At 38.5% G+C, this 20,622-nt stretch overlaps 5 protein-coding genes across 5 annotated transcripts; 4 read left to right on the top strand and 1 right to left on the bottom strand.

Annotated features, from left to right (window-relative positions):
* Positions 1-4,528: 4,528 nt before the first annotated feature.
* Positions 4,529-4,846, top strand: ATC70_010726 (uncharacterized protein; the record flags this gene model as incomplete). Its single annotated transcript, XM_064829937.1, has 1 exon — positions 4,529-4,846. The coding sequence occupies one exon, from the start codon at positions 4,529-4,531 to the stop codon at positions 4,844-4,846; it is 318 nt and encodes a 105-aa protein (XP_064682439.1).
* Positions 4,847-6,133: 1,287 nt separating this feature from the next.
* BET2 (Rab geranylgeranyltransferase) lies at positions 6,134-11,290 on the top strand (the record flags this gene model as incomplete). The annotated part of the gene is made up of 1 exon (XM_064829936.1): positions 6,134-11,290. The coding sequence occupies one exon, from the start codon at positions 6,134-6,136 to the stop codon at positions 11,288-11,290; it is 5,157 nt and encodes a 1,718-aa protein (XP_064682438.1).
* A 987-nt stretch (positions 11,291-12,277) lies between these two features.
* On the top strand, positions 12,278-15,693 carry ATC70_010724 (uncharacterized protein; the record flags this gene model as incomplete). Its single annotated transcript, XM_064829935.1, has 4 exons — positions 12,278-12,697; positions 12,756-13,483; positions 13,656-15,124; positions 15,275-15,693. 4 exons carry the CDS (start codon positions 12,278-12,280, stop codon positions 15,691-15,693), a joined length of 3,036 nt encoding a protein of 1,011 aa, XP_064682437.1.
* Positions 15,694-15,747: 54 nt separating this feature from the next.
* Positions 15,748-16,236, top strand: ATC70_010723 (MFS domain-containing protein; the record flags this gene model as incomplete). The annotated part of the gene is made up of 1 exon (XM_064829934.1): positions 15,748-16,236. One exon carries the CDS (start codon positions 15,748-15,750, stop codon positions 16,234-16,236), a length of 489 nt encoding a protein of 162 aa, XP_064682436.1.
* Positions 16,237-18,520: 2,284 nt separating this feature from the next.
* On the bottom strand, positions 18,521-19,552 carry ATC70_010722 (uncharacterized protein; the record flags this gene model as incomplete). The annotated part of the gene is made up of 1 exon (XM_064829933.1): positions 18,521-19,552. One exon carries the CDS (start codon positions 19,550-19,552, stop codon positions 18,521-18,523), a length of 1,032 nt encoding a protein of 343 aa, XP_064682435.1.
* Between the last annotated feature and the right edge of the window lie 1,070 nt (positions 19,553-20,622).

Raw genomic sequence — 20,622 nt, 5'->3', positions numbered from 1 at the left:
CGTTTGCTTCCTTAGGGTTATTATACCTGTTTAAGGTCAAGGTTAGCAAATGTTGCCTTGACACCACAAATCACTTAATCCACAGCTAAGTATAGCAGGTATAACATCATTAAAATTAGATGCAGTGTGTTCTTGGGACAAGGGCTTGCAGTCTCTAATTTGCTACTACGACGCTTTTATGTTCAAGGCTTCCAGTATTTATTACTTGCCCATTCATCTCGCTACGCTCGATGTCGGCGTCGCCCTGCGGGCTCTCATCGAAGCCGTTTTAAATCAGACATTATAACATTTTGGTATATCAAGTAGATTTTAAACAATTTATTATTAGTTAGTAACAGAAAGGTTGTATCAGAGCCAGGAGGAGGAGAGGAGGTATCTCCCTTAGTATCCTTTTTGCTTACGCTGATATTAAACAAAGCCTATTATTGGGACAATGCGAAAGAAATTCAAATTTTATGCAGTATTTGTATATCACAAATGCTATTTTTTGATAATAGAACTGTCATATCATTCACTGCTGCTGATTCTCTTAATAAGATGGCGACATAAAGCTGGTCATAAGTAAATAAAGGACTTGTGTAAGATTTACAGCGACTTTTTTTTGAGATGTTGACATTGCAAAAGGCTCGCTTGTAACAAAAGCACCCAAAAAAGTATTTGGGTTAAGCAATTACCCTTTCAATTCCATGATCCTCATTTAATCAACATCGCAACCATCATTATCATCAACAGAAAAGCATTTAGGTCAGCCATCAGCAATGCCGCCGCCAAAATTAATTCAACCTCAGCTTATTTTTTTCTGCTCAAGATTGGACAGATTCCGCCTTTTTTTCGACTTCTTTAATCTATCTTTTGGTATTCGACTATATGTACTGTGATAATCACCCTACGCTTCCTAATACATTCTTGAAGTACTTTTCAAGGCGCTTCCGATGGTGCTAACTGTAATAAGTGTTTTGATTGAAACTATTGAGCAATTCAATAAAATCTGAAATGAGGTTTTTAGCAAAAATAGCCATATTTTGTATATGAAAGCCTCATAACAGTGGTTTCAGAGGTTGCTATGGATCGAGAGAAACATTTTGATTTATTATGTTCCATAGTAAAAGTCTTCATTTTCAAGGTGAAAAATGCGATCCTTTGATTTTCGTAAAAAACCATGAGGGGTACCTCATGCTTTTTGGTTGATTTTTGGCCATATTTTTTAGGTTTTCAAAAAGTTGAGCAAAGGTGTCAGAAAGTTACTACTACTCAAGTGCAATTGTTTGGCGTTATTCCGGTGGCTCAGAAATGTCTGCATGTCAAGATATGAAGGCTTGGAAACTGTCCAATTTGGTTATGTTTATGCTTTATAGCTTTTATTTACACGGCATGAACCACATCTTTAGTAGCTAAAGCCGTCTGGAAGGGAAGTTCTGCAACCTGTGCAGCTTGTAATTTCAACAGGAGACATATTGATTTTGTAAGACTAATTCATACGAATTTTGATGCCCTATGTTGCTGGTAAGCTTATTATTAACAATGCAAATGAGAACCCAAATTTGCTGCTTGAACACTATGGTTGTACACCTTTGCTTGGCTACGGTATATTCGATTAGGACTAATATCAACAAATGTTGAATTAGATGCAATATCACTACACTTGACGACGGTGTCACCCTGCGGGCTGTCGCCGTAGACATTCCAAATCATTAACAATAATAAACTCAGCTATAAATGTAGATTTTAAACAATCCATTATTAATAAAGAAGGAGAGAAATCGAATTTACTACTAAGATACTACGATTTTGCATATTCGCTTCGCAACAATCAAGCCCTCGTATAGATCAATACTATGAAAGGCTGGACTGGATTATATGTGAATACAACACGTAGAAAGACATGGCTTACAAATTTACTGAGTTTATTAAAGATGCATGCATTGAATACCCCAAAGAGTAGCACACATTATTATGTTGCCTTTGTTGCAGAAGCGGGCCCATACTGTTTAATTTCATTAATAGGATGTTATCTATTGCACGGCATGAGATAGTAAAAAGATAACATACATGAAAAATTGTCTTTTAATACTATACGATACAATGTTTGCCACAATATTCATTAGATACTGTTTCTCAATCGCTTGATGACCGTGTGAAATATACAAAATAATCCAATCAGACTGCAGATAATAATCTTCATAAACTGCTACTGTAGTGGAATTAGGTTCTCGAAACTTTGTGGTACTATATTCGCTTTTACTATGCCATCGCGTTGTTGAACAGTTCGTAATATATGAATGCTATTTTGAATGTGTACTAGAGCTGATTCGCTTAAAAGTTACTGGCAGATAAATGTAAAATTATCAAAAAGTTTCCGCATAGAATGTTACAAAGTGTTTTTTTATTTAATGGTGTTGTGAGTATAAGTAACAGATTTAGATAAATGTATATGTCTCAGCAGTGTAAGTGAGAAAAAAAAATAACCTTTATTATTTTTGATATTCATATTAACTATAAAAGTTACTAACAAAGTCTGTGTGCACCTGTGTCGTGTGTATAGGTATAGTTTTAGAGTAGACTTAGATAAATGTATATAAAAGAATAGAATTGAGATATAAGATGATCTTTATTGTTTTGCAAACTAAGTTGATATTTATACTAAATTAAAAAAAGTTACACACAAAGTCTGTGTGTACCTGACACCTGACAATGAAAAAAAAAGGGGGGAGCTTGCTTCTTTTATACTGACGCCGAAAGCTCACGTCTGGGCCACACTTCTTTATATAAAGACGCTGATGGTCTCACGTCTGACATTTAACTAACATTGAGTTCTTATATATGGTGAGAAAGTCTTAGTATTGTCAAATTGTGGTTTTTTCTTAAATATATCACATTTTCATGGGTAAGAATGTAATGAATTGAAAAGTTTGAAATTGATTTGATCGAATTGACTATTCCCAATAACGGAAAATAATTTAGTTAAAATGTAATGGCAGAAGGTTCTTTAAACTATTCCGGTAATATGAGTATTGCTGGTTGCTGGCTAGCAATTTCAGAGTGAATTTTTTTGGAGTTGTACTGTATAAACGTGCATTCAACTACTATCAAGGTAAGCTCTAGGCCATGGTATGGTATAGCACCACGGAGGTTTCATATATCGGATACTGGAAAATATGAACACAAAAGCGCCATCGTAGTTAATCAGAGATTAAAGGCTCTTCTTCCCAGAACATAGCGTATCTGATCAAGTGATTTCTTGTTTGCTATTCGGCTATGGATTGCGTGATATGTTGTTTCAAGGCAACACTTGTTGGTATCATTGGCCTTGAGGGAGTTATACCGTAGTCAAACGAAGGTGAATGGCCATGACAATCAAGCATTTAATCCAGCTTTTGTTAGCATTAATTTATATAAGGTTTTATCATAGGGAGGCGAAGGTGCAATACCAGAATAGTATTCAAGCATCTAGCCCAATACTTGATAACAACGATTTTAAAGGTGGTTCTACCGTAGCGAAGCAAAAATGTAAAGCCTTAGTGTTTAAATAGCATATTCGCTTTCTCATTTCCATTATCATTTTGAACTGGTTTTACAAGCTCATCGTCTATCAATCCATGACAACTGGGAAAGAATTGTACCTGTGGAATACATCCACTATGATCTGCATTCCGACAGTTCATCCAGTTACCAGATTTAGATATAAGCTGTATGTACACTGGATTAGATGTACGATATCGATTTTTACTATAAGAAGATATGAACTTCAGATACGCTAGTACTATAAGATTCATACTATATAAGATATAGGCTATAGATGGCACCACGGACATGGATGGCGCTATAGACTTATACTTGTATTCCGACATTGACTACGGATGTTGACTATATCTGGATAGGCACCAAGATTAATGCAATATGAGCTTGTTGCTTCAGATGTGCACTTCATGATCCACGCTATAAAACACATGCTTATATCCGTGATACTAGCTACAGATACTTTATGTACTACAGACTTGTGCAATATATGAGACATGCTATAGACATGCCATATATCCAGATACATGCTAAAGATGTATGCTCAGCGATATACACTCAGATATGTACTATTGATATAGACTAAGGAGACTGTACCTATCGGATAATACATGATACTAGATCGATATTAATTATCCTTATAGAAAGGATAGATCAGGGTACTTCGGATGAGAGTCTAATTATTCATCCAGACAGAGCTAAATCATGATTAGCTTGCTGGAGTTGTCTTTTAGCATGATTAGACATTAGTTGATCTGAGTTGACTTATTTGTCAATCTAATTAATAGAACTTTTATCCATTGTTATAGTATATAAGAAGAATCATCTACCTGGCCAGTAGAGAGACTTCAGTTTACTTTACACCTGTCAGTTTGATAATAAAGCATACCTTTATCAAGTTGACATTACTGTTTTTTTTATTCTTTTTTTTCCGTGAATTTTAGTCTATCAAGCCTCAAATTCCACAATACCAGCCAAGTTATCAACTGGAATGGCTTGTTGGTATACAAGCATGGTTGCTAAACAAGGCCGTTTAACTTGGTCCGAATTCCGTACAGCAGTTATCAACAAGTATGGTCGTTCAAGCATTGATATGAGAGATGCGGTAAGAGAGCAGTTGGAGCGACTAGTGCATCAACAAGGAGAGGCTTTCAATCAATTTGTAGACAAATTCCAACAATTGCGAAATCAGGCTGAAATCCAGGATGAGGATTGTATCGTTCGTTATTTGATCAAGGCCCTTCCAGAAGAGTTGGCGAACTACACCAAGTTTTCTCTCAATACCAATTCTAAGAGGAAACCACCGTGGATTTGGTGGTCAACAAGATAACAGCTTTTACAACGCTCTGTTTAAGGACAAGTGGGAAAGAGAACGTGAAAAAGCAACTCCAGTAACATCCTCCGCCTCAATTTTGAATAACAATAGTGCTAGCAAGTGTTTAGGATATAGATCATCTCTGAGAGGCAAATGTATTAGGCGTTGTATATTACATAAGAGGATCTGAGAATGAGCTGAGATGCATAGTAGAAGTGAGAGGTCTTTATTCAAGCAGCACGAAGGAACATGAGTGGTGCCATCAAATGGCTAATCTATATACTGGTTCCTGGAGAGTGGTAGCCTATGGCCTTTCGTCCCTGGAAGTGGGTTTCAATTCCGACAAATGTTCTTCCGTCAAAGCTATTAGGAAGAACATTCTATCCTGGATCATCTTTGTTGTTTATCCTTGACTGGTGGTTCATGAGTTCTGATGCAGCACATCCTCGTTACTGGTTCAAGGCTTACACAATTATCCCGCATTCAAGATCAAGGTCCTATTGCTGCGGCACTGTCAAATAACTATAAATACCTTTGATATCTACACTAGTTTTTGTAATGAAATAGCCACCCAAACGCAACTTAATTGAAAACCAAAGTTCATCAAATAGCACTCATTCAAATTCATGCTATTTGGATCTATTAATGAAAGCGCTCAAATGTACATCAAAAACCCATTTAAAAATACTAAAGTAAAGATACACGCTTATATCGCACATCGTGTGAATGAATCACTCCTGATCACAGTGTATTCAATCACACCCATGATGGTCGTAATAGGTGATGGTATCTTTATCCAAATAGAATTAAATCAATAACAAGCATATTCAAATATGACAACTATGCCCTGCTGCCATAGTTGCACAATATCCCAGATAAAGGATTCCATGCTTCAATAACAAACATCACACTTTAAACCATCAAGGTTACATTAAATCATGCTATGACGATAGCTCACCCAAGCCCATCAAGGTTACTCAAATCGACCCTTATGGCCAGTGCTCCTGCATTGACTACCACTTTAAATCAAACATCAACAACATTTGCCAGATATCGCAATAGCAGCACCTATTGCTCTCTATCATCACTAATCCTACAAGCTAGTTGCAAATGTATAAATACTCTTCTTTTTTTTTACTCAATTCCAGGATCTTCAGTTCATTTTATACACAAAATAAAATACAGTTGATTTCTATTGTATTTTACCTTTGCTTTATTTTTTTTGTGAAATCCATTTAAACCTGATTTCACTGCATTTTTTACAATATTCAAACTATATTTTATTAAACAAACCTTATCACAATGTCTGACAATACCAACAACTCTGGCTCTCCTTCTGTCCCCTCTGCTCAAGGTTCTCCTGCTCAACGTCAACCTGGTGACGATACCATTGAGCACACTAGGCAGCAAGTCCAGGCCATCCACTTGGATCAAGGTACTGATGTCGGACAACAACTTCAACCTTCAAACCATCAAGAGGATATTGCCATGATGGATGCTATGCCATTTCGATCCTCTCCTGTTCCTGCTTTGGCTAACCATGCTCCCAATGATGGTGGTGAATCCTCATCTCAAGTTACTTCTCATTTGTCTGCGTCGACATCATGTTCATCAGGTAATGCATCCTCCTCTGCTGCTGGTTCTAGCACGTTGAATTCCATCAAGAAATTGGTCTGGCGTCGGGATTCGTTTGTACGTCTGTTGCTGGACATGGTCGAGGGAACTGATATGAACAATGAGCACGGCCAAAAGCATATTGAAGATATGCGATCCAAGATCGAGGACCTGAATCGTCTGATCTCCACTGTCAAACACTCAGCCAAGCTATCCGAATCTAATGTCACCGCATCACTCACTGGTGACAATGAGGGCATCTCATTGTCCAAGCAAGACCTACCTAAATTCCAACTTCGTTCGCATGCCACCAAGTACTTTCCCAACGAAATCTCCTATGATTCGATTCACCATTTTCTGCGCTCCTTTGAGAAGGTAATTTCGTCTTCAGGCAAGGCTGTCGAAAATGTATGGCGGCGATACATTCCACTCACGATTCCATACGACCTTGATCTCTGGTTGAATCAAGACCTGCTGACAGCAAAGTCGTGGTCCATGGCTAAGGAAAAATTCACTTCCAAGTTCAGTAATGCTGCTCTACGCTTGGATGCTCGTCGTGAAGTTCAAACCGCTACCATGCGATCTGGAGAAACTACGGAGGAGTACTACAACCGTTTCGCTCGGGCTATGATGGAGGCAGGCTACTCATCTGAAGATACCACTCTTGGCGATACATTCTTGCTCGGCTTCCCCAATGAATGGCAGATCCAAATCAACGCTGTTCTCGGTGTTCACTTCCCTGGGTGTTCTAACTTCACCGCCAGTCAGATTGTCACCTGTGCCATGAACGTCCTCAACAGTCAAAAGTGTCCTGTTTCGTTTGTCAACGCAAAGCGACATGGTGGTTCTCGCGCTTCGTCATCCTCATCCGGTTCATCTGGATTCTCTTCCTCTGCTGCTGCTTCTTCTTCTGCTCCTCGTTACTACTGCTCAAACCATGGAGGCTCTCAGGCCAGACATCACGAGAAGGACTGTCGTCTGAACAAAGGTGGTTCTTCATCAAGACGTGTAGTTGAAAAGGCAAACGTACCCAAGAAGGCCAGCGGAAACACTTTCTGCAAGTGGTGTGGCAAAACTTGGTTCCACGGTCACTCTTGCCCTGAGTACCAAGCTATGAAGGGTTCGTTCAAGGTGTTGAGCGTGAGAAGAGAAAATAGTGGTCATCGACCCTATACGACTGGTTCCAGTAGTCAGAAACAAAAGCGTCATTCCCGTAATGGCAAAGGAAAGCAAAAGGACTCCGGGTCCAGCGAAAGTGACCTCTTCCGCGAGGCTATGGAAGACAAAGAATGTAAGTCTTCCACATCAAACAAAAACACTTTCAATTTAATAACACCATTGCTTCTCAATGACATTAGAATCATCGGAAAGGTGGATCCTGGTTCAGATGTTAGCATCATTAACAAATCCGTTTTGAATAAAAAAATCTCTACTATCAAAAATATCAAAGCATTGGGTGGTTATTTAACCTTTTTGAGCATGAACAAAGATGGTAGTGCATCTAAAGCTGAACGCATTGGAAGCACCGAACCCATCAAAGTAACTTATATGAATGGAATCACATTTGAACATTCCTTTGAAATCATTGACTTCAATGATTCCATGGCTGAAGAGTTTGATGTACTCCTAGGAGTCGACATCTTGCCTCGCCTCAACATCTATCTTAGTGGAGTAGCTCATTGCTTTCCTGACACCGAAAACGAAATTGCTCAATTCAAGAATATAAACTATGACACTGAAAACGTCTATAATCCAGAAAATGCTGATTATGGTACTTCTCAGGAACGTCACATCCTTCTACAACAGATCGAACAATCTCTGAATGCCAACAAGAACATCCCTGCTGACGCAGTATGTTCCATGCCTGAAAGTGTAGTGCATGTTCCTATATCCAATCCCAAGGATTGCTTCATTCGCCAGTATCCATTATCCATCAACTCGCATGCCGAGATTGACAAACAAATCAAAGAATGGCTTCAAAATAAGATTGTTGAACGCTGCAAACCCTCATCAGTGTTCCATTCACCTCTGATTACGGTGACAAAGAAGGATGAGAACGATCAACCCACCAAATTGAGAGTGTGTTGTGATCTCCGTCGCATCAATGCGTCCATTGATGACAATTACCATGAAAATTATGCGGTTCCCAAGATTCACGAAATCTTTGAACGAGTGTCTTCTAGCGCACGCGTAATAAGTAAAATTGACTTACACCAAGCATACTATTCGTATGGTGTGCATGAAGCATCTCGCAACGCCCTTATATTCTCGCATAATGGCATTTTTTACAGATGGTGTAGGGCCCCTTTTGGCCTAAAATTTATGAGCTCTCTGTTCGTAAAATGCATGTCAATTTTATTCACTGGTTTATCCGACGAACTGAAATTCGAAATGGAAAAGAACATGGATCCTTCCCAAGTTGATCCAACCAAAGTATGGGGTGGCATCGAACACTACATAGATGACTGCGTCCTGCATAGTATCTGTGAGAAAAGCCACATCAAGCTTATCAATCTTGCCATTAATCGCTTGACATCCGTCAACCTGCGCATCAATGTGAAAAAATGTTCATGGTTCCAGACATCAGTCTTTTTACTAGGCTTTGTGGTTGGACCTGGCATACAAAAGATTGATATGCGTCGTTTATCTGACATAGACGAATGGCCCATTCCCAAAACTGCAAAACAAGTTCGCTCGCTTATGGGTGTCGTTTCCCATCTGCGAAACTTTTGTCCCATGCTGTCCAAGGTTGCTGAGCCCATCGATAGTCTTCGAAATGACAGTGACGTAAAAAAGAATTGGACACAATTGCATACTGATCGGTTCAATACCATCAAGCAAATACTGCTCTCAAACCAAATACTGCATGCTCCAGTGTTGGACGACAAAATGTTCCTCCAATGCGATGCTAGTCTCTATGGCATCGCTGCCTGTCTTTATCAAAAGGATAAACTGGGTAGAATCAAGCACATTGCATTTGTTAGCAGATCTCTCAATTCAGCTGAGCGCAACTGGTCTACAAACCGTAGAGAGTGTGCCGCTGTTGTCTTTGGATTCATCAAATTTAGATCGCTACTGTGGGGTCATAATGATATCGAGGTCCTGACCGATCATTTGGCATTGACCTACATGTTCACATCTACTTCACTAAACAGTACGCTCCAGAGCTACTTGGAAATCTTGGGAGAATTTCACTTCACAATTTCACATGTGAAAGGCATTGAAAATGTTCTCTGTGATGCTCTCTCAAGGGTATATCCAATAATTGATGAAGACAAATGGCTGGAAGATGAAAATGATCGACAGATGAGAAAACTGCATAAGCTCATTCTGATCAAAAGGGACACCAACAAAAAGATTGAAGTAAACCGTCAACGCACAGTCTATTCTCAGGACCGCAATCTCAACGTACTTGCTGTGAAACTAAATAGCAAAGAATTCCAGAATTCTACAACGGATTACATTGCTCCTCCAGAAGCAGATCGGGCTCAAATCATCAAAGATGCACATAAAATAGGCCATTTTGGCATTGAGTCTGTGGTTCAACATATCCACACGTATTTGGGTTTACATTGGAACACCATCTACGCTGATTGCAAGGAAATACTTAAAGCATGTCCTGAATGTGCAAAGCACAACGTCGCTCGTCGAGGTTTCAACCCTGCTAAAAGCATCGTCAGCTTTGACGCCTTTGATCACATTGCTATGGATATCTTAGGTCCTATGTCGATCACCGATAAGGGAAATGTTTATGTGCTGGTTGTGATTGATCTCTGTACTCGCTACATTATAGCTCGTCCAATTCCTAACAAAAATGGCGCTACAGTCGCTCAAGCCATACTATCCATCTATGGTGACTATGGTGTTGCTGTTAGCATCCAACAAGCTGACAACGGCAAGGAATTTAAATCCAATCTCATAGATCACTTCACAAAAACGCTCGGCATCAAGCAGCGACATTCTCTTCCTTACTACAAACAATCCAATGGTAGTGCTGAGAACGCTATCAAACAATTCGAGCATACGCTACGCAAAATGTGTGGTAATGACACGCATAACTGGGATGATCGCGTACCCATCGTCCAACTTGCACTCAACATGAAAGTCAAAGAGCGTACTGCCAGTACCCCATTCAGTCTCATGTTTGCTCGTCAAGTTAACGTCAATCCCAATCCAAATAAACTCAACCTCAATGGACGTCCTGCACTATCCATTCAAGAGCTCCAACAGCGTATCGAACACATGAATACCATCGTGTTTCCTGCTCTCCAAGAGCGTACACAACGGCTTGCTGAGGAATACAATAAGCGTATGGATAAACGTCGATACATCCTACCTGAACTAGCCTTTGACTCTCCTGTCATGGTCCGCCTTGAAGAAGGTCGTTCATCCAAACTCGCGCCTCTCTATGCTGGCCCATATTTCGTTGTCAAGCGTACCCAAGCTGGCAATTACATTCTAAAAGACGAAACCAATTCTCTCATGCATCGTGAATATACTCCTTCTGAACTCAAACCTGTCAACATTGATGAAACTACCATTGAAGACGAAATCTTTGAAGTTGAGGACATTCGCGATCATCGCTACCGCGATGATGATGAGATCGAATACCTAGTTAAATGGGCTGGTTATTCTGAACGTGAAAATGAATACATTACAGCTGATCTGTTCTCCTCTCCCATTCCAATCAAAAAATACTGGGAAAAGGTCAAGCTCAACAAGGAACTGCAACATCAAAGACATGCACCACTACCTACAAACAAACGCCCCTCAAAACAGGCTGGTAACAAGCGAAAAGCAGGCACTGATCACACAAGCCGCGAAAACACTCGCCGCAAACATTAGTAGCTTCCAGCTTTCCTTCCTCCACTGCCTTCGGCACTTGTTTCTCTGCTCTTGCTTATATCTATGTCTTCCTTCCTTCTACATGTTCCAATCAAATCACGTTTGGTCGTCTAAATTCATATCTCTGTCAACTTTTTCCCCACAAAAAGTTTGGCTGGGGGCAATGTAATGAAATAGCCACCCAAACGCAACTTAATTGAAAACCAAAGTTCATCAAATAGCACTCATTCAAATTCATGCTATTTGGATCTATTAATGAAAGCGCTCAAATGTACATCAAAAACCCATTTAAAAATACTAAAGTAAAGATACACGCTTATATCGCACATCGTGTGAATGAATCACTCCTGATCACAGTGTATTCAATCACACCCATGATGGTCGTAATAGGTGATGGTATCTTTATCCAAATAGAATTAAATCAATAACAAGCATATTCAAATATGACAACTATGCCCTGCTGCCATAGTTGCACAATATCCCAGATAAAGGATTCCATGCTTCAATAACAAACATCACACTTTAAACCATCAAGGTTACATTAAATCATGCTATGACGATAGCTCACCCAAGCCCATCAAGGTTACTCAAATCGACCCTTATGGCCAGTGCTCCTGCATTGACTACCACTTTAAATCAAACATCAACAACATTTGCCAGATATCGCAATAGCAGCACCTATTGCTCTCTATCATCACTAATCCTACAAGCTAGTTGCAAATGTATAAATACTCTTCTTTTTTTTTACTCAATTCCAGGATCTTCAGTTCATTTTATACACAAAATAAAATACAGTTGATTTCTATTGTATTTTACCTTTGCTTTATTTTTTTTGTGAAATCCATTTAAACCTGATTTCACTGCAGTTTTGATGATTATTCAATCTTGGAATAACATAGTAAAAGTATTCAGTTCTAATTGTATTTACTCTGTCTATATTTCGTTATTCTAAACACCAAGGTCACCAGTCACTCACCCAAACGATGCATGTATCATCCGAATGCCCACAATCATCGCACCAAGGATTGCAAAGCATCTGACAGCATGAAAAAACGAATCGATGAGGCACAAAAGAAGTTTGGTGAGGTCAACACTCGTATTTGTCACGATTGCAAGGAGTCAGGATGGACTCCAGCGCACAGGGCCGTGTGCAAGATGAAGAATAATCAACCAAGATTTCGAAGTAAGGTCGTCAAGAAGACGATCGTCCCTGTGCCCAATCAGCAGACTGATTACAACTCTGATGACAATATGGATACGGATACGGAATCCGACGAGCAGAACATGACCTTCGCAGCCATGAGCATTAAAGATTGTGCGTATCAATACATGAATGAACCACCTCGCAATTTACTAAACAAAAACTCTATTATTTTGCCAATTACTTTAGAGGGCAACGACATCAAGGTTCGAACCTACTTTCTTTTGGACACAGGTTCCCCATTTAGTTGTCTCTCCCCCCAAGTTAGCCAAAATATTAGAAGTGAAAATAAATAAAGACATTAAAGGCATCATTAAAGCTTGTAAAAAGGACACTGTTATTGATAGAATTGGTTCTACAGAAGAAGACATTAAGATTACATATAATTCTCGCCAATGTTACTCTAAATTTGAGATTTTTGATATCTTTAGTGACATTGATGTGGTAATTGGTATGGATTTGATCATGCAAATTGGCATTACAATCTCCAACATGGCGATGGATTGGGATGATGATAATAATCCTGAGATTCCTACAATTGATCCAAATCCCTGCACTCCTAATGATTCTCCTTATGGTACAGAGGCAGAGAGAGCTCAGTTCATGAAAGAAATTGAACCGTACATTGAGGCCAACAAAAACATTGATCCTAAGGCATATTGCAATATACCAGGTAGTACCCTAGAGTTGCATAAATTGAAAGATCATGAAAACAAAATGTATAAACCTCAATGGCCCCTGGAAGAAAAGTTTTTACCAACTATTGAGGAACAAATGGCTACATGGATTAGGAATGGTGTCATTCAACCAGCACCACCTGGAACGCCATACAACTCACCTATATTCTGTGTACGTAAAAAGACTAGCACTGGTGAGTATGCTCCTGGTGTTTATAGAGTAGTTGTGGATTGCAGAGCTGTCAATGCTGCATTAGATCCAGACAAATCCGATCGATTCCCACTACCTTTGATTAGCACATTACATAGAAAGATGTCAGAACACGCTATATTTTTGGTGTTGAATCTTTCACAATGTTTCCATAGTTTTAAGCTAGCAAGCGCGTCTCGCAAATATGTTTCATTTATTGATCCAACAACTGGCCTGCAATGGATCTTCAGGAACTGCCCCCATGGGATTATTACCAATTAGCTCATTTGTGCAAAGGTATCTGACTAATTTGTTCTCTGATCTAAGCTCTGTCACCACCAATTTTATAGACGATATCACGGTGCACACGGTGCACACAGAAGCAGACATGGAAACACATTTAAAATACGTCAAAATAGTTATTGATTGGTTAAAAAAGACTAACCTCAAGATAAATCACGCAAAGACTCATTTTGCTCAGCGTAGCATTAATATATTAGGCTTTTGCCTATCCGAGAAAAGGTTGGCCTTTGATTCTCGTAAAGTAAGCAATATTTTAGATCGGGATCCAAAGGTCGCTAACAGTAAAGAACTTCAATCTCGGTTAGGATTGGTAAATTACTTTAGTAGCAACCTACCTCGTTTGTCTACTTTAACCGCACCATTGGATGCCATTAAAAATACTCCAGATATTGACAAGGTATGGACAGAGGATCATACAACTGCCATGACCAACATTCAACAATTGCTTGTTAGTAGCCCTATCATTTCAGCACCTAATTTAGCCTATCCATTTTGCCTTGTCACTAATGCTAGTGCATATGGCATTGGTGCCTGTTTATATCAAGTTATCAAAAAGCGTATTTACTATAATGGCTTCATCGCCCGTAAACTATCTGCCAGTGAGCAACGCTATGGGTCATCCAAGCGTGAGCTTTTGGCAGTGGTTTATGCTTTCAATAAGTTTCGCCAATGGTTACGGGGTGAAAAGTTTCATTTATTCTTGGATAATCGTGGTCTATTGTACCTACATTCTCAAGAGAAACTTACTCGTATGATTGAGAACTTTTATGATACAATTTTTGAATTTCACTTTGATATCACATACTGTATGGGTATGGACAATATTCTAGCAGATCGACTTTCTCGCATCTTTGTACCTGGTACAAAGAAGCTGGAGGGGTGTGGTTCTCTTGCTAGAAGAGCTACTGTTATTAAACGGATATTAGATCCAATCGAGCCTACAAATGATAAAGACCTTCATGAAGCTAAGAAGCAAAAGAAGGGTATTAAAGCAAATGACATTATTTTACAGCCTTTCAACCAGAGTACTCAGGGTACCAAAATCAATGATACTGAGAATAATGCTAATAAGGAAAATACAAACAGTAACACAGTAAGCAGTGCACTCACAGAAACTGCAAATTCTGACAGCAAGGACAATAAAGAATTGTGCATTTATGCATCACATTTGGACATTTATGAAGTACCTAAAAGTGAAGAACAAAAGCAAGAACTATTAGAAAAATCTCACCTTTTAGGACACTATGGAATCACTGCTTTGGAGCAGGCTATACATGAGGATTACCAAATGCATTGGAAAGGGCTCAGAAAAGATATTGAACGATATGTCAAGAACTGTAGCAAATGCAGGGTATTTAACATAGGAAGACATGTATATCATCCACCAAAGAATCATACTGCGGATTCTGTTGGAGATCATTGGGTTTTTGACCTAGGCGCATTTGATGTTACTACTCCTAGAGGTAACAACTTTATCTTGGTAGCAATGGATCTATTCTCAAGATTCATTGTATGACGGGCGTTTCCAAACAAAACTGCAACAACAGTTGCTAAAGAAATTGTCTCTATTTTTAGTCTTTTTGGTTACCCAAAAATCCTTTCTCATGATAAAGGTAAGGAGTTCAGTTCTCAATCACTAGAGAGCATTGCTGCCAATGCAAAGATAGAGCAAAGGCTTTCACTTCCATGGTGCCTGTTAGGCAACAGCGCTTGTGATGCCGCGGTCAAGAGCTCAAAGACCATCGTCATTAACATGCTGGATGGATGTGCCGAAAATTGGGATTTGTATCTTGATGGCACAGACTGTAGCTTAAATTTACATAAATCAAGGCTACACGGCATGAAACCATTTGTTGTCATGTTTGCCAGGCTTCCTACTGAATTAAAAGACTATTCTGATGTTGAAATGAGTCTTCCAGAACAAACATTAAATGCCAAGGCCTTGAAAGACAAGATCAAGAGAATTGACAAAATTCTTGTACCTGCAATCAAGGAGCAGATTGTCGAATCACAGAAAGCTGACAATGCTTAATTTATGAAGCGACACAAAATTCTAAAGAACCCATTCCCCATAGGAGCTTCTGTCATGATTAAGAATGTAGAAAGTAAGAACAGTAAAACTGACCCTAAATACGAGGGCGTGTTCTATATTCATGGTTATACAAAGAATGGCAGTTACATTCTAAAAGATGAAACCGATACATTCTTATCAAGAGATGTTCCTACATCTCACATTAAATTGATAAACGAGAATTCACCTCCTCCAGAACCTGCTGATAAACGTTATGAAGTTGAGGCTATCCTCAAACATAAGGGTAAAGTGCCTAACTATCAATATCTCGTTACTTGGAAGGATTACGATTGTAGTTATGATTCATGGGAAACTCCAGAGTTGTTTGATTCAAGACAACCTATCAAACAGTACTGGGCGAGAGTAGGAGCACCTGAAAAGAGCTCTGGTAAAAGGCAAATAGTACCTAAATCAATCAACAAAAGATCGGTTGCAACGCGTGAAGAGAGATCTACAAAGAGACATGCGCGGTTGATTGAGAACAGACAACCATCATCTTTATAGATGTTTGTCAATAGATTCTGCCTTTTTCCCTTGTAAATTACATTGGTATTTTTTCCAATTGGCATGTTTGGTTTTCAATGTATAGAGGTTTTTACTGGCGAATCAACGATTCCATCATGCAGCAACTTCATATGAAAGCATAGGGAACATACATTTTTTTTTCTTTTTTTTCTTTTCTTTTTTTTTTTTCACGATTTATCACTTACATCACAAGCACTAATCAAGAGGTGCTATCTTATGGTTTCGCTATCGACCTAGGGTCTCCAAGCTGGTGTGGGGTAGTGATGTATCATTTCTAAACCGGATCTCCAAATGCGTGGAAACAAGCAGTTCAAGCACCGGTCACATCAGATCATAAACTTTGACATGAAACAGGATTCAGTTACGATCCATATCATGGCATGTTCAGGATAATGGATTGGATCTATTATCCTATCACCCAAATCAACCCATCTAATACCTTATCCTCACATCAAATCCCTCAATTCGAATAGTATATAAACCCTCTTATTTTCAATGTAATAAACTATATTCTTTACCTGATTAATTTCATACTCTTTTTTTTATAAATAATTTATTTCTGATAAATTAGCTACTACTTTAGCAAAGCGATATTTACGTTGTTGTTACAGCTACATTATTTATACTCAATCACCTTAATAAATTGCTACTTTCAAATTATTAACAAATATTAGATGTGTCGTCGGTAAGTCTAAATAAAGTTGGACTAGATACTTTCAGTTATGCTGGATCTGAGCATGACTAAATGAGTTTGAGCGGATTTGACATCATGAATCTGTAATTTATATGGTGTATATAATGGGTCTGATTGTTTATAATCTCTGACATTTGTTAATCTGCAAAATATATGGCCACTGGTACTATTAGATCCGGTAGTAGTCTACAATATGGTAGCAATTGACTTTATTTTTTGTTTCTAGCTGTTCAAACCGTGCAATATTGATTAAGATTTATTTATTAAAAAAAATGCTACAATGAGAATTAGCCTTCATTAAATTTGGGGTATGGCAGAAGCAGCTTTATTAGCTCGATTGACAGATCGCGATCATAGCCATTTCAACAATTGGTATAGCACTAAGACCCAGCAAGTGTTCTCATGAAAACATAGATGTCTTTATGTAGAATCCTATTTGATGCTTTCAAGTGAGCACCTTGACCTTCTCAAAGAAAAATGCTCTCGTATGAAAACATCGAAATTTTTAAATATTCGTAAGCCAAAACTTTATACATTTATATGCGTCGGTAAACGGTATAATAAAAGCGAGAAGATCAACGACTAACTTCAGTAAAATACATGTTTGACCCACATGTCGTCGGATAGCTGCCTCACGTCTTTAGCTTTCAGTCGATGGAAGGATCTGCAAATCGAAACCGCTTCCCCCTTCTGACGGCCGCCTCATACGGAAACAAGTGTCAGAGACGAAGCGGATTGCTTTCTCGCCTAAGGAGAGCGGTATGCTTAGCTATCAGTTGATCTACTTTCAAAAAATAGCAGACCATAAAGTGCTTGGCTCGTCAACAGCATCAATGAGTGTTGTCAGTGTGGAATTTGAGGCTTAATAAGACTAAATTTCACGAAAAAAAAGAATAAAAAACAGTAAAGTCAATTTGATAAAGGTATGTTTTATTATCAAACTGACAGGTGTAAAGTAAACTGAAGAATCTCTACTGGCTTGGTAGATGATCCATCTTATATACTATAACAGTGGATAAAAGTTCTATTAATTAGATTAACAAATAAGTCAACTCAGATCAACTAATGTCTAATCATGATTTAGCTTTGCCTGGATGAATAATTAAACTCTCATCCAAAGTACCCTGATCTATCCTTTCTATAAGGATAATTAATATCGATCTAGTATCATGTATTATCCGATAGGTACAGTCTCCTTAGTCTATATCAATAGTACATATCTGAGTGTATATCGCTGAGCATACATCTTTAGCATGTATCTGGATATATGGCATGTCTATAGCATATCGTATGCATGTCTATAGCATGTCTCATATACAGTACAAGTCTGTAGTACATAAAGTATCTGTAGCTACTGTAGGGGGAAAAACTGTCCCGTTCGTTTAAAATTATGTCTTTTTGCACAAGTTTTTGGTTATTTCTTTGTATACAAAGTCGAAATATATATCGTTTGAATGAGAGAAACTAGTTCTATCTATACATAATTATAACTTTCACAAAAACTAAAATCCAATGATTTTATTGGTTAAAAAATAAATATAGAAAAATGTACATTTTATTATAAAATCATTAATAGTGAGTTGAACCACCTTTGCTCTTGATGACAGCCTTGATTCGGGCAGGCATACTATCAATATATTTCTGGCACTCTTTTTCTGCTATTTTGTACCACTGAATGTTAATACGCCGCTCTAATTCTCCTTTTGTAGAGGGCCTATTGGGATATTTATTAAGACGAAGCTTTAGGAGATGCCAGACATGTTCAGTGGGATTAAGATTGGGACTTTGGGGTGGCCAATCCATAATTTTGTCTAGGTTAAACCCATTGCCGGTGAACCATTGTTTAGTAATGCCCGATGTATGCGGTGTTGCTCTGTCTTGTTGAAATCGCACATCAGATGGTGTCTTCCCAAAGTGCTCAAGAGTGTCGTTCAATGATGTCTTCGAGATATCGACATACAAGCCCGAGTTTATTGCGTCTTCAATAGTGGTAGTACCATAACCAGGCCCCTCCGCTGTTATACAACTCCAGAACATGACCCCACCGTCATTTCCCTGCAACTGAGACTTGACTCGATAAGACTGCATGATTCGACCACCATTCGTCCAGTAAAAAGAATTACCATCTGAGCCCCAAAGGTTTATTCTTGTTCCATCCGAAAACACCCAACGACGCCAATCAGCAATAGTAAGATGCCTATGCTTTTTAGCCCACGCCAATCGAAGCCGCTTGTTTGTCTTGCTAACAAAATTGGTCTTTACTTTTCTACGAGATTTAAGTCCATTTCGTCTCAATGACTTGCGGATGCCATTAATTGACATATCATGGCCCATCGATCTTAAAATTTCTAGTGCTGCCCGGGGATTATCTAAAGCACCTGATCGAAGTTCTCTTGACACTAGGGACATAGTTTTAGCACCAAGTTTTTTCGGTCTTCCGCCAAGAGGTCCAGCTGGGTCAGGACAATATAGTTTTCTGAGCCTTGTAAGAGTAGAGTTACCCACTCCTGGATACAAATTTTTCATCTTTGAGGACAACAGACCACGTTGGAGCAAAGATTGGAGAGTGTTGCGCAAACCTTGTGTTAAACGAGCAGGCATAATGAAAGTTTTGAAAAAAAATAAGAAAGCAACGAAATAAAGAAAAAAACATGAAAAAACTAGCTTCTTTTATACTTTTAGGATGCTCCTGGGATATTAGATATCCTGAACATACAGTGGGTAGTTTTTTAGGTTTCTTCGATACGTTTATTGGAAGTAAAGATATCAACCAGTTTATATCATCTAGAATTACCCACCTATCATTTTTGCCACGTCTCACTTTAGCTAGTTATACTGGGATTAAAATATAGTCCAGCCATAAGGTTATTATGTTGCTGTAATCCCTATAAGCTGTTCTGTCGAACGTAGTATGGGGTAACTTTGTTTTCTGAGTTTTGGCAATATACTGGGTAAAAGTCAAGATTATTTGAACGAACGGGACAGTTTTTCCCCCTACAGTAGTATCACGGATATAAGCATGTGTCTTGTAGCGTGGATCATGAAGTGCACATCTGAAGCAACAAGCTCATGTTGCATTAATCTTGGTGCCTATCCAGATATGGTAAACATCCGTAGTCAATGTCGGAATACAAGTATAAGTATATAGTGCCATCCATGTCCGTGGTGCCATCTATAGCCTATATTTTATAGAGTATGAATATTATAGTACTAGCGTATCTGAAGTCCATATCTTCTTATAGTATAAATCGATATCGTACATCTAATCCAGTGTACATACAGTTTATATCTAAATCTGGTAACTGGATGAACTGTCGGAATGCAGATCATAGTGAATGTATTCCACAGCTCGTAATCAAGAAGTTTTTATAAGTTCACTGCTCAAAAGTTGTTAATATACGTAACACACTTTTGACTTTTTAGGAAATCTTAACCAAGAAAGATATAACTAGTTTTTTACTACAACGCAACACCTAATCCATCGATCTAATACTTTTAATCATTTGCAATTACAACAACTTTTAACAGTAGCTTTTATACGTATATCTTTGTTCAAAACAGTTTACGATTGGAACCATTTGTATTTGATCAGCAACGCACCACCCGATCTAAGATCCAACTATACTATTGTTTTCCTCGCAAGATTTTGCTATAAGAACATGCTATTTTCA

The sequence above is a fragment of the Mucor velutinosus genome (genome assembly GCF_035048745.1).
Source record: "Mucor velutinosus strain NIH1002 chromosome Unknown tig00001564, whole genome shotgun sequence".
Classification (NCBI taxonomy): domain Eukaryota; kingdom Fungi; phylum Mucoromycota; class Mucoromycetes; order Mucorales; family Mucoraceae; genus Mucor; species Mucor velutinosus.
This window is presented reverse-complemented; position numbering and strand designations above follow the sequence as displayed.